General features: G+C 35.9%; 1 protein-coding gene across 14 annotated transcripts in view; it reads right to left on the bottom strand.

Moving 5' to 3' along the window:
• LOC105330921 (histone-lysine N-methyltransferase 2C-like) overlaps nucleotides 1–11,855 on the bottom strand; it is a 38,882-nt gene extending 27,027 nt beyond the window's left edge. For 11 of the 14 annotated variants that reach the window (XM_066086098.1, XM_066086107.1, XM_066086109.1 and 8 more), the window contains exons 1-24: nucleotides 11,705–11,855; nucleotides 11,210–11,358; nucleotides 8,157–8,904; nucleotides 7,716–7,909; nucleotides 7,395–7,446; nucleotides 6,843–7,061; nucleotides 6,560–6,696; nucleotides 6,361–6,470; nucleotides 6,109–6,213; nucleotides 5,534–5,591; nucleotides 5,131–5,308; nucleotides 4,905–5,019; nucleotides 4,454–4,644; nucleotides 4,103–4,214; nucleotides 3,941–4,016; nucleotides 3,636–3,745; nucleotides 3,401–3,526; nucleotides 2,913–3,023; nucleotides 2,567–2,695; nucleotides 2,064–2,168; nucleotides 1,433–1,614; nucleotides 1,016–1,293; nucleotides 643–723; nucleotides 288–341 (exon numbers count right to left, since the gene is read on the bottom strand). In XM_066086098.1, the coding sequence (XP_065942170.1) occupies nucleotides 288–341; nucleotides 643–723; nucleotides 1,016–1,293; nucleotides 1,433–1,614; nucleotides 2,064–2,168; nucleotides 2,567–2,695; nucleotides 2,913–3,023; nucleotides 3,401–3,526; nucleotides 3,636–3,745; nucleotides 3,941–4,016; nucleotides 4,103–4,214; nucleotides 4,454–4,644; nucleotides 4,905–5,019; nucleotides 5,131–5,308; nucleotides 5,534–5,591; nucleotides 6,109–6,213; nucleotides 6,361–6,470; nucleotides 6,560–6,696; nucleotides 6,843–7,061; nucleotides 7,395–7,446; nucleotides 7,716–7,909; nucleotides 8,157–8,904; nucleotides 11,210–11,216 (3,478 nt within the window). In that variant the 5' untranslated portion in view covers nucleotides 11,217–11,358; nucleotides 11,705–11,855. The remainder of the gene's footprint in view (nucleotides 1–287; nucleotides 342–642; nucleotides 724–1,015; nucleotides 1,294–1,432; nucleotides 1,615–2,063; nucleotides 2,169–2,566; nucleotides 2,696–2,912; nucleotides 3,024–3,400; nucleotides 3,527–3,635; nucleotides 3,746–3,940; nucleotides 4,017–4,102; nucleotides 4,215–4,453; nucleotides 4,645–4,904; nucleotides 5,020–5,130; nucleotides 5,309–5,533; nucleotides 5,592–6,108; nucleotides 6,214–6,360; nucleotides 6,471–6,559; nucleotides 6,697–6,842; nucleotides 7,062–7,394; nucleotides 7,447–7,715; nucleotides 7,910–8,156; nucleotides 8,905–11,209; nucleotides 11,359–11,704) is intronic. The other 3 variants (XM_066086100.1, XM_066086099.1, XM_066086106.1) reach the window with 3 other exon arrangements.
• Between the last annotated feature and the right edge of the window lie 1,331 nt (nucleotides 11,856–13,186).

Below are 13,186 nucleotides of genomic sequence, written 5' to 3'. Positions count from 1 at the left end.
ATAAAAACCTCTGACCTTTGGCCTTTATGCATCATTTGACAAATCTAATGGAATCAATACAAATCAAAACTACAGTGTATGACCTAAGTTAAAAAGTTGGAGATGCAAAGGAAAAACTTAGCAAATATTCAAGTCCTTCTCCTTATGAACTTGTTTCTACAATTTTAAATATATACAACTTAAATGAAAATAATTTCAATGCTTGATCATGCAAGGTAAACTTTTGACTTGACAAATAAAGCATTTTGGTGCAGCAATTGACAGTGACTGCTACATGCAGAAATTACCCAGAGGAAAATAGACTGGTGGTAGCTTGGAAAAGTAGCTGCTCAAACTCTCCACTGTCAACAGAAAGTCAGATTGTGTGAAACTGTGATTGTGTGGTCTTTGAGACTGTGCATGTGAAATACCTGCACAATTTTGCAACTGTGCAATAACGAATACTGTTAAGTGAAATCATCACTGTTCTGTAATAAGTTAAGCATGTTTAACAAATCTTCAATCAGAAAACTGTTTCTAATAATAGTATTCCTAATAAATCTTGGTCAACGGAAGATAGTAAACAGTAAATGTACTTGTTGTCAGCTGTGTGACCAACATGATGAATCAAGTACTCACAGCTGTCCCTATCAAACAACTTACCTGGTTCTCTGTAGAAGGGTGGGGTGGGGGGCTCCTCCATCTCAATAGGGGGTGGTGTGGGTGGGGGTGGAGGAGGGGGCACTACATGACAAAAATAAGAGGCATTACTATAAAATTCCATAGCTCCAAAACTTTATGTTATCAAGTGAATGAATTTATATATGCATTAGATTAATATACAATTATTTTTAGCAATAAAAAAATATAGTTCTGGTTATTAAATACCCAAATAAAATAATATGTCCAAAAATGGAAGTTATGTCAAATGTCCGTCCTTTAAAATAAATTTAAAAATACTTGAGATATTTAACATTTTAAATTATTTTTCAAACAAAACTTTCAACTCAAACAGAATATCTGATGCTGGACTTACGTGGTCCATCCTTGCCAGTTTTCGGTCTACAAAACAGACACTGATAGTCATAATCAGCTGCTCGCTCCATGTCATCCTCCGATCGCAGCCCATCACACAGTGCATGTAGCCAGCGGTTACACTGCAGACACTGAATAATCATCTCGTCATCCTGGTACTTGTGCCGACACACTGGGCAGTCTATCTTACTGCGGCATGGGCCACACTGGGTGTAGTTGTTCTGCCAGTTACACCCAAACCCAGGGGTGGTGGTTCCACAGTTTATACACATCACACACCTATGAATGAACCATCAGAAGCAAATATTAATCACAGAGACTATCACTTCAAGTTGCAAAAGTGAGAGATGAATAATGATCTCCAAAGTATGGTTGTAAGTGGACAAAATGACAAATATGCAGTTTCTCTATCACTTACCATTTGCACTTCCATGTTCCTTTGGGGACCTGGTCGAGGGGTGGGTCCAGGCAGTAGATGTGGTAGCTGATGTCACACTCGTCACACAGCAGTAGTCTCCCCTCGTCGTGGGGTTTCCCACAGCCCTCACAGACGGTACAGTCCAGGCAGCGCCAGCCCTTTGACAGAATCACCTTGGTCACCTGAACACAGAGAGACATTTAATATACAACACCAGAATTTAAAGATAATAAAACATTTATTCAGAACAAAGACACATTTTAAATATTTATCTTCCATTATACAAAATGAGATAGTGTAATCCAAATCTTATTCAAGCTGACTTTATTTAGTGATTTACCTAAGATAACTGGTTTGCAACGACTAATTTTTGCGATCACATTTATCATAAACTCGTTTTGTTATAACACACATATGATGACAAAGATTCTCGTGAATCTTGTGAATATTTATTGCATTTAAATAAAATTTGGTCTACAGGATCACAGTTGCACTTATTCCGAACAATGCTGTATTTGTGTGCAACAAAAGAACTGCAATGGTTCAAGGGCAACTTTATTTCTATTGTACGGTACTAATTATTATGAATAACTAGATATTATTCCACTCAAACAACAGAGTTGCCTCTGACCTTGACACTGGCACAGTAGGGGTGGTAGCACTGACCACACTGGGTACACACAATCAGCTTCCCCTCCTCCCCCCGACCAAAGCTGCCACAGCTCTTACACACATCCTGTGGGTAAAAAATACATACAGGCAATGCATATAACATCAACAACCATCAGTGTTCAATCTTATTGAATGTTTCATTTTTTGATAACAGCTACTGTAAACTCCTAAATTTAAGAGAGTACTTAATTCAGTGATTCCACTGTTTTGTATCAGTCGTGAAAATATAAATTCGCTATCACGAATATTTTTTAAAAAATTTCCTGTAGTTCAAAACTGTCTGAAGAATGAGAGCGGGATTTTTAAAATCTTCTAGGGTTGCTTCTACCGATTTTACGCGAAAATTAATTCCTCGCCTTTAATTAGGAACCTACAGTGTTTGGACTGAGTGAATTGATGGAGGATTTTCTACAGTAAAATAGCATTCTGTGGATTTTCTTCAGATTACATATAGATGAATACCTGATCCAACACAAACTTGTCCTGAGCGTTGGACAGTATAATGGTCTGGGGGTGGTCGTCTCCGTCGTCGTCATCCTCAGTAGGGAACTGGCTCTTCTTCAGGGGTTCCCCAGGTTGTGCTGGAGATATCTGAAGAGACAACCGTAAAATACATGTACATGCAAAGACAAAAAGGTTTATAGTGATTACATACATGTATGAACTTGCAGGTCATGTTTTCTGTTCATTCTGCCTCCTTTACTTACAAGTTATTGCATGATGATACTCCCAGGAAAAAATAATAATTTCATTGATTAATATAATAAGCTACAGTCTGTCAAATTATAAAGCATACAAAAATAATTACTTGTGCTTGAGCTCCAGGCTGGTTGGATTTCATTTTTGTCTTGGATCCCCGTTTGCCTTCACTGTAGGATGGAGGAGGCTTCTTTTTCTTCTCAGGAGCCACAGGTCTTCCCTAAGGTTGAAAAAGAAGTGGATTAAATAAATCTTTGACTCTTCGTTTTCTCTTAAACTTCTATCGTCATTCTGCAGGGTAGACTATTAAGCAGATTTCTTTCAAGCTTGTATATATAAGCTTGCAGGTATACCGTATCTCTGGTTATTTTCACGTCACAAAATTTGCGTAAATGTGTAACTTTTTTATTTGTGCCAGTCATTTTTTGCAATTTAAAAAGTTTCTATAACAAAGAATAGCAGATATAATTTCTGAGTATTGAATATTTTGCGATATAAAAGAGATTGCAAAAAAGCGAAAATTAGGTTATCGAAAAAATAATTGGATATACGGTATGAGTCAAAATCTTCTGACAGTTTATAGGAAACAAAACTTACCCTTGATCTGCTGGAGCTTGAAGAGGACACCCCAATCTTTTTGCGGCTCATAGCATTGAGTTTCCCCCCCTTGCTTCCAATGCCACACCCTTCACCGTGGGGGTGGATGTGAGGGGGGCTGGAGAACTACAGATAGAACATTGCCTTTGTAGTCAACAAGCATTCATTTCTCTCAAGTTGAAAACTCACTGCATATTTTTACAACATTTTTCAAAATAAAATAATAAAATCAAACCTTTTCTAAAGCATTGATGTCAATATCCATGCTAGAAATGGAGTCTTCGTTAAGAAGAAAGGAGCTGCAACTCTCGTCCATATTGGAGGAAGCATTCTCCATGTCAGAATCTAGAGAAAGATGAACAGATGACAAACAATTCATCAGTAAAAATAAAACTTGGAGAACTCTTTACTAGGATGAGATAAGAGATATCAGGTATTCATCTTGAAGAGGGAGAAACATGTTTAAAATGTATACCCCTATATCATCTGATAGAGTATGATTATTAAAAGTTTTAACATGTTAAATGTAAGCAAACTTGCCTTTGATGTCGAACACATGCATGTCATTACTGGGTTCCTCATGGGAGAAATTGAAAGGAGGAAACACTGTGTCCAACTGTAAATCGATATAAAAAAATACAGACATGTGCCACATAGTAAATACAAATGACGATTTCCAACAACAAACACCTGCCGACTCACCTCGGGGTCTCTGTTGCGACACACGGAGCACATGTAGTCCACCTGTTCCTCGTTCCTGACCCGATCCAGCATCAGGTTGTCAATGGCGTCGTCACACTCTGCATGCACATGCCTATACAGCAAAAAGTGAACCTCCATATATATAGCAAATCTCTGATAATGTTACTGATTCACCAGTTGAAAAAAATAACAAAATGCCAGACAGCGTATCTCTATTGATTGCAAATCACAAATAGCTGTATCCTTAAATCTCCAACTATAGTGTCGAGTTTATTAAATCTTGACCTTATTTGCTCTCAGACTAACTAGTGTTAATAACTGATACTAGCGTTGATAATTTTATGTTCTTACTTCTTGCAAGTGCCACACTGTATCATTGCCTTCTGCGTGAACTGTCGATAGGCCTTCCCACACAGTGGGCAGGACAGGCCCTTGTTCCTCTGCTGGTAACAGCTGTCACACACAGAGTAGTTCAGGTGCCAGCGAGAACTAGGACCGCTCCCAGGAGTTCTGGATCCACAATCGCCACACACTCGGCAATTCTGAAAAATCAAAATATCATACATATACATGTTCTTCTTGTAAAGCTATTCAACAAGATACATTTGTTTATGGTCTGCATATGAAATACCCAACAGAAAAAGACCCATACAGCTTTACATGCTGTCCAACCCTTTTAATATATTTCAATAAAATATACATGTAGCTTCTACTTTTCTTGTTTTCTTAAACCCTTACAAAACACTAAAAGTAAATTGAACTGGAGGTGAAACACAATTAAATCACTGTATGATCCGATTACCTTGCATTTCCAGCCATTCTTTGGGATGGCAGTCATGACCGGCTTCAGACAGAAGGTGTGGTAACCCTTGTCACATGTGTCACAGACCAGCATCTTACTGTCTTCTCCTGGTTGTCTATAAAGCAATATCAATACCAGTATATACTAATTAAGTTCTGCATGAAGAAAGGAGTTAGGCATGCTTTCTCAATACAATTTCTTAGTGTAGTGTTAAAGCATTTCTTACCTGCACATCTGGCACACCTTACAGTCAGGACACTGCCAGCCTGCCCGTACCTCAGGTGAGAGGGCGACTGAGGGGTGGAGGCAGCCACCATGATAGTGGTGTCCACAGGAGGTACAGAACAGCTGTTTACCGATCTTGTCCGCCTGGCAACAGAGCACACAAAACGCCTCCTCTCCAGCTGAAATAACATTTCATATAATGACATCGATCAAAATAAATTTACAGCGTTACATCAGTAGAACATACTGTATTGAAGTAAATATTGTTGATCTAGTTGTTTAAATCAAATTTAATTGCATGTTTAAATATGCCTGACATTTTAAGAAAGCAATTACTATTAAATTTAAATCTTTGCAAGTGCTTGCAACAACATTCAATACATATAGAACCAAATAAAACTTGCCAATTGTCTCGGCTTGATCCGAGTGATCAGGACACAGAATGGCCAGCTTCTTTTTGTCCTAAAACACAGAGAAAATGTGAGAATACATCACACTTGGTATTCATCAACCAGGTTAAAGCTAAAGTGCCATTAATTGTAGATGCATTCATCAGAGTAATATTTACCTGTATAATCAATTTAGATACATGTACATGTAAAATGAAAAACAATTTAGGCACTTGAAGAGAAATGGATATAATAACCCCTCTCAATGTGCCTATGTTTATGTGGGGGAGATGCTGTAGAAGCAAATATTTTTGTTGGGTTAAAATTTTCTTGTTTTTAAACCAAGTAATATTTCGTTGGCATTTAATTTCAGCATATCTCTATAATGTATCACATATCAACTCTGTATCTATCAATTCTTGGTTTAAGAATTTGTCATGGATTTAATTTGTTGATTTACACTGCCAACATAAATAACAAAATTGAATCCTCAGCGATTATTTCTGCTTGTGCAGTAGCTAGAGGGATCATAAACAGCTTAATAAACCAACATACACATAAACTTGACATCGACTTTGTCCTTGACCTACCTGAAAACAAGCCCCGGCAGCAGCACAAGGATAGTGATATTTCTTACTACACTCAGGATATATACACGTAATGGTGGCACCGTAACGCCGGCAGTAGCTGCATTTCTACAAACAAAAAATCATATATAAGCAAATAAACATTAAAATGTTTTTACACATTCATAAAAACACCGCAGATATGAACTCATTCAGACTAAGGTAACTTCAATACCACAGATAAAATATGACTAGCCAACAGGGTCAATAACGTACCTGAGAAAGTCCATTAAAGACAGCTTGGTCAACAGACAGGAGACTTCCATCTACACCTGCAGTCACGCCTTCTGACCAGGCTGCACAACGATTATGTGCCCACACGTGACCTAAATATCAGCAAGTTCCATTAGTCCTCTAAATAAACAACTCATCAAAAATAATATTTTTTCTGAATTTGTTTAAGACAATATCTTACCTGTTGGTTCAAAAACTTGCATTGCTTCTACATCTTCTGGGAAACCTAAAAAGGTCAACTCATCTCCTAACAGAATGTTTTGGTCCTCTTCATTTCCTGTTCGCCTGGGTGAATGACTTTTTTCTCTTTCTCTTTCACTACAGCAATCAAATTCAAACATATCATATATTTATTTTGTACACATATATTCATTTGCAAATGAATTTTTTCATTGTTTAAGCAGATGCTCTCTGTTAGCTACCTGCTTGTTGAGCCAGACTAAACAAACAATAATATACTCTACCCAACTCCTTTAATAGGACCCCTGTTTCTTCTCCAAGTCAATGGTTTGGTGGTACCTTCCTTTTCTTGGTTTCTCTCATCAAAATCAGCAGGTTTCTTGTCATTCTTAGCCAGGGTTTTTCTGAAGTTGAAGCCTTGAGTGGGCTCGAATCGGAAGATATCACCCTGTCCAAGCAAACTCCTCTCCCCACAGTTACAGAAACTGCAGACACGTACTGGCCTACACACAAAAAGTCATGTTACTTTACAGCTGATTTGAGTGGTAGCTATTCATATTAAGTATATGGGTGCTGAACAGAAAAGAACACACTGTAAACCAAGTTATAACAGAGTAAGAAGTTTTGTAACATTCACAGATAATTTCACCACAAATCAGTCCTTGGAGTTCTTCAATTACCAGTATCACTACTGTATTTGTTTATATAGAATAATTTTTTTTAAAAATTGGTTAATCAATTTGAGCTAGTTTGTCACTGAAATACAGTGAAATAAAGTACTGGCAGTTGCAATTAAAAGTTTGTTTACATTATGTTGTACAGAAATGAAAACTTACAGTTGTGACTCCAAACTTGTTTCATCCAAGCTTTCTGACACCCCAATTAGCACTGAAGAAAACCACACAAATAATAAGCATTGCTAGGGTCAGTTTTTGCATATTCTAAAATTCATAACAGTTCTTAAATTCCAACATAGACATGACCCTAATTTATTTTTAAATTTCAATGTGCCAGTGTTCCGTTAAAGTAAGAAATTTACTCAAGAAAGGAAATAAGAAAATAATACATGTAATTTTTAAAAATAAAATACTTGCATAAAAAAGTACATATAAGTTATCATATAAAAAATTTTTCTATCTGAATAAGCTCCCTCTCACTTTCTTCCTCCATTTCGTACTGAGTGGTGTCTTCCCCAGTATCAATGGTCATCGTTAACTCAGACTGGGACAGTGAGCTTTGACTCCCAGAATCCATCTGTTCAGCGGATGGGAAGAACTTCCTACTGATGCCTGCACTATTGTGTAGAATCCTCTGAGCTTTAGTGACTATTGATTTGGCTAATGGCTTGCTACTAAACAGGTAATAGAAAGGATTCATAAGAACCATCAATAATGTCAGTTGCAGACATGTTATTATCTTCTCTGTATTAATTCAAAATTCAACAAAAAGTTGAATGTTGTGTGAATTCATTTCTACAGTGTGCCAACCTGCCATTGTTGTGGTCAGTTTTAAACAAATGAAAACTTAAATCATTGTGAAAAGAACAAACTGCTTTCTGTTGACCATATCATTGGCAAGCTGGCACCACCTCCACTTACGATGACCTTCGTCGTGGTGCAGGCTCTTGGCCATCTTTCCTTGGTCTGCCTGGTCCTCTCTTGATATTCTGTGCTAATGTTGGACTTAAATTTTGCTGAAAAAAGTTAGGATTAATCTGAGGAAGGGACACAACAGGCAAAATGTCCCCAGGAGCGACAGCAAGCAGAGACTCTGATAGACTGGACTCTGGAAAAGAAGAGCCTAGATAACCTTCTGTGGGGGTCAGGTCTTCCTGGTGAAGAAGGTCAGGGGGAGGGTCAGTGTCTGGGAAGATATTCTGGGGGTCTTCCGGAAGTTCTGTGGGGAAGTCTGTAAACTCTCCCTGCTCTTCCAGACTTGTCAGTAAAGGAGCAGGTGAGTTGGGCGAGTCCACATAGGAGTAATCCTTGATCTCGATATCTTCCACTTCTTCAGTTTTTTCATAGGCAGCACTAGTAATATCTGGTGGACCACTTGAGTCACTCAGCTCTGCAGCTTCATATGTTGGTAGCGTCAGATATTCCCCTTCTTTCTTGATGACCTTTGTGGGAAGGTTTGTATCCTCCTCTGGATTGAGGTCAGGAGGATCACTGGTGTAGGGGTCATCTAACGAGTAGGTATCGGCTTGAGTGATGTCCGGCGGAACACTCGTGGACGACTGACTGTTGTCCGAGTTGATATCTGCAGCCACAGAAGACTCAATGGTGTCAACCGACAACTGAGTCCCTGCTTCTTCAACTGTATTCTCCAACTTTACTGTCTCAGGTTCTGCAAATGATACATAACAACCTTATGGTCATTTCCCCCACCTTAAGTCCCAACAAAATCTAGCTTTACAGGATAGAACATTAACCTGCCAGAATATTTCATCAAATCTTCAAATTATTGTTTCGTTTTTTTTTAATCAATATATCATTTCCAAACTTTTCCTGAAACAAACATCGATGAGAGATAGTTGGAAAATCTTTAATCCATTGATTTAATACATGTACCAAATTTGCTTAATTATATGCCAATACCACAACAATCACTGGTACACATATACACAAAAACAAAATGAAAACCCATACAATGGCATGCAAGCAGTACAAAATCAGAATAACAAAATAAAGCTTAATCATAAAACACGGAATGCTTTATCAAAAGTAACTCACTTTCCTTTAAATGAAAAATCATCTATACATGTCCTTATTTGTACACATATTGGATGTTTAAAAAAAGTTATTAACTACTATATATCTGGCTGACATTTATCATGATATTTAACAAATCAGTATTCCAACAAGATATCTAACCACAGTAATTAAATCAAAGATTAAGTAATAATAACCTTATATTCCTAATAAACTTATTTGTTGTCAATTGTTGAACAAACATTTTAAAATGCTCTCTTAATCAAAATATCCTGATATAATGCAATCAAGATACTGTGGTATCAAAATGTAATAAGTGATACCTGTGTACAGTTTTTTTCAAAAGAAAATTACATTAGGCATATTTTACAGAACCAATACAAGATATACTTGTTGTGGTACTGATGATACCAATGCTTGGTCAATGACCGTCAATCCTATCTCAGTTTCCCCGTGGACTGTACATCAGGCAAGCAAAAGCAGAAAATATATACAATTTTAATTCATAGAGGGTTTATCAATCCATTCCTTGTTAATGCTATTCCAAGATATTCATTTTTGAAAGATACATAATATGAGCCCATAAAATAAATGAGGGTGAACTTTGTTTGGACAAATTTCATCGCCCAAAGAGTTTTGTTTTTAATACTAATTTTTGTTTATAACAAATGATTTGAAAGATTTTTATGATAACTAGTTTAACTAATGTCACTTTCATCGATATATCATTCCACATCATCTAGAATGATGGACCCCTCCCCTCCCCCCCCTCCCCCAACTAACCGGTAATCATAACAGGATAACAATGGATACAATATGAAGTAATCATCTCTCAATGACTTCCGTGAAGTTAAATATTGGGCCCATCTGATGTATCTTTTATCGACAAATTAATAAACGTGCTTGTATAGTTATGCCCAGTGTGTTATTATTAGACAGCATTTTGTTAAGGTGTTAACAGAAGTTGTTCATGTCATTGGTAAAGTTGACAAGTTCACACTACAGACCAAAGATGCACTTTTGGATACCTCTATCAAATGATCACTATTGCACGATTCCAAAAGCAGTTTTGTTCCGTCACCGTTTTCCTTACATTCCAGTCCAATGTACAGGGTGGATCCAGAAGGTTCAGTATTGTTTTTGGAGATGTTTAAAATGATTTGAGTGAAATTCACTACTATTCACATGTACCTCTAGTTTAGAAATTTATCAAATTAGAATACATGTTATAGCATTTTCAATCTTTTCTTTTAACAATTTGAGTATATTAGTTCTTCCATTCAATGGGGTACTAAAATTTTATTTTAAAAACTTCTCAATTAATATTTAATTAACTTTTTTCAATCATTTCAAACATCTCAAGAGTAACAAATGAACTAAATTAGTTTTAAAAAAGTTGTATAAGTGGTGTAGGTAGAAATTTTCATTGGTGTACTTATTGGTATCAGTTCTTGATAAAATAAAGATATTTTTGCAAAGATACATTCTCAGTGTGTCAAACCTTGATGAGTATTCATTACAGGTTCAAATTTGCTTCGAGTTTAGATAAATGTTTGAACTATTAGAGTAACTTATATCATTATTATAAAATTAAGTTAAACAGAAAGATGTCTGATAATACATTTTAACTAGTAATCATGCATTTATATCCGTACATCACAATTTTGGTGGACTTAATGAAAAACATGTTGTGGAGGACTTCAGTCCTTTCATGCACAGCCACTTTAACGTTTTTAATATACATGCCAAACATTTTACATGAGGCTTAATATGTAATTCAGTGGAACAAGTATATAAGTATAAGGTTATTATTAGTCTGTTATCAAGACTTCTAACTCATGCTGGCCTTGAATCTGGATCCACCCATCTGCAGACTAGCATACTTAGCCAAGACTACAATGCAAGTGAAGAACAAACTGAAAATGCCAACTGATACCAACCTGACATGGATAGTAGTAGCAAATGCTGATGTAAAAGAAGAAAGAGATGCCAACAGGCAGCGGCCTAGCCGAAATAAAATCCTAGTGTGGCGAGGAATGGGAACCCTTTCACCTCCATAAAGTCTGCATCAAATCGAGGATATAAGTATCTTCAAGTAACAGAAAATATAAAAACAAATTCTATATTACACTCAAGCAGGGAAAACAAAAACAATTAAATAAACAAAAATCAAAATAAAAGACGTAAAACTTAAAGAAAAAACAAAACAAAAAGTGAACACATTATGAAGAACATTCGGAAGGAGATACTGTTGGAATCAATTCAGCTGCACTGTTTTCACAGAAAACATTGCTACACAAGACCTGAAACTTGAATGCTATAATTAGCAAATTATGTTCTACAAATGAGAAAAGCGGAAAAACAAAGCATTGTTTGCAATTTAAAAAGTTTCAAAGCTCCAGCTATTTAGCAAATCAAGCTGTGCATATACTTACAGAACCATCAAAAAAGTTTAAGAAATCGCCAGAGTTCCTTGCATTTAGCTACGTTTTGGAACGCAAACTACAAAATATCAATTACATCAATCGTGCACAAACTAGGCATTCGACGCCATCTTGAATTTTCAAGTTTAGGGACATTATAGTCCTTATGTATTTTTTTTAAATATATCACCAACATTGTTAGTGATAATATATTTACTTAACTTGTAATATGAGAAACCTTTATGTTCATAGATTAAAAATTTAATATGGTTAACAATTGAAAGAAATTGATTGGTAAATTTTCATATTCATCCGCGTAGATTAATCTGGTTCATTCGTTGACTGGTTCTTCGTGGTTTTACAGTGTGGTATATCTAATGCCCCCAAAAAACATATAGGAAATCCATAATGTATCATAAAGAGAAAAAAACTTACTAAACTTTATGAATTTTTAAAAATTAATCAAAAATTACTTTATTGAATTGTTACCGTAATAAGCGGGCGAAATATTCGACACACAGAAACAATGCATTATCTTAATGGAATTTTTAATGTGACTACATAAAATTTAATAATGCTTATTTTTTTATACTGATGTGTTATAAAATACAACTTGCCTGCCCATGTTGGACCTATGCAAATTAATGTTAAGGCATCTGTGCCAATATCATATTTGCATTTGTATTTGCTATTCAAGGAGATGCAGTCTGTCTGGCTTCATTTATACATTGTCACCAATTCCGCATGTTACCATTGTGGAATTGTTGTTATACTGGCTATGAGTGATAAAAGATTCTCAAAATTAATTTTGCTATGGGATTTAGAAAAATCATACACTATAACCAGAATTGGTCACACCACGCTACGGCTAGACATCTAGTTATTTCAATCTCTCTATATGTCCACTTGTTTTGTAAATAAATAGGTCTATAGTTCACAGTGACTCTGTTGTTTGGATATTACAGTTCTTTATCATTTGTTCCCGAACATTAAAATTAGTAAAAATTCTTAGTCTTATGTGTATTTCCGTGTATTTCAATAAAAAAAAGTCACTAAAAACCCCTGTTTTAACCATGTTTAAAAGGTGTATCCAATGTACATGTACAAACACACAAATAGTTCTCTAATACACTTTATAACACTGAGTACACTTTTTAGACATAAATAAAACAGGGAATTTTAGTGGATGTTTTAATTGAAATACTCAGAAATACACATAAGATTAAAAGTCTTAATCATTTTTATCTTCTGACATGAACAAGTAATACAATTTGCGATTTCCGACAACCGAGCCCCTGTGGTCTAGTTGTAACCTCTCAATGAACAAAATTCATCCGGAATATTTATGAATGAATGTCTGGCACAGTAAATTAGGGGGTCTTGAAGCTAAGAACTTACAGGACTTTTAAAAGTGATTCTGACATGAGATAGACACGTAATTATATGGACATGTTCAAATTTCCGTCTATACTCGCTCAATTTCTTCCTATCAGA

The sequence above is a fragment of the Magallana gigas genome, chromosome 5 (genome assembly GCF_963853765.1).
Source record: "Magallana gigas chromosome 5, xbMagGiga1.1, whole genome shotgun sequence".
Taxonomy (NCBI): Eukaryota; Metazoa; Mollusca; class Bivalvia; order Ostreida; family Ostreidae; genus Magallana; species Magallana gigas.
This window is presented reverse-complemented; position numbering and strand designations above follow the sequence as displayed.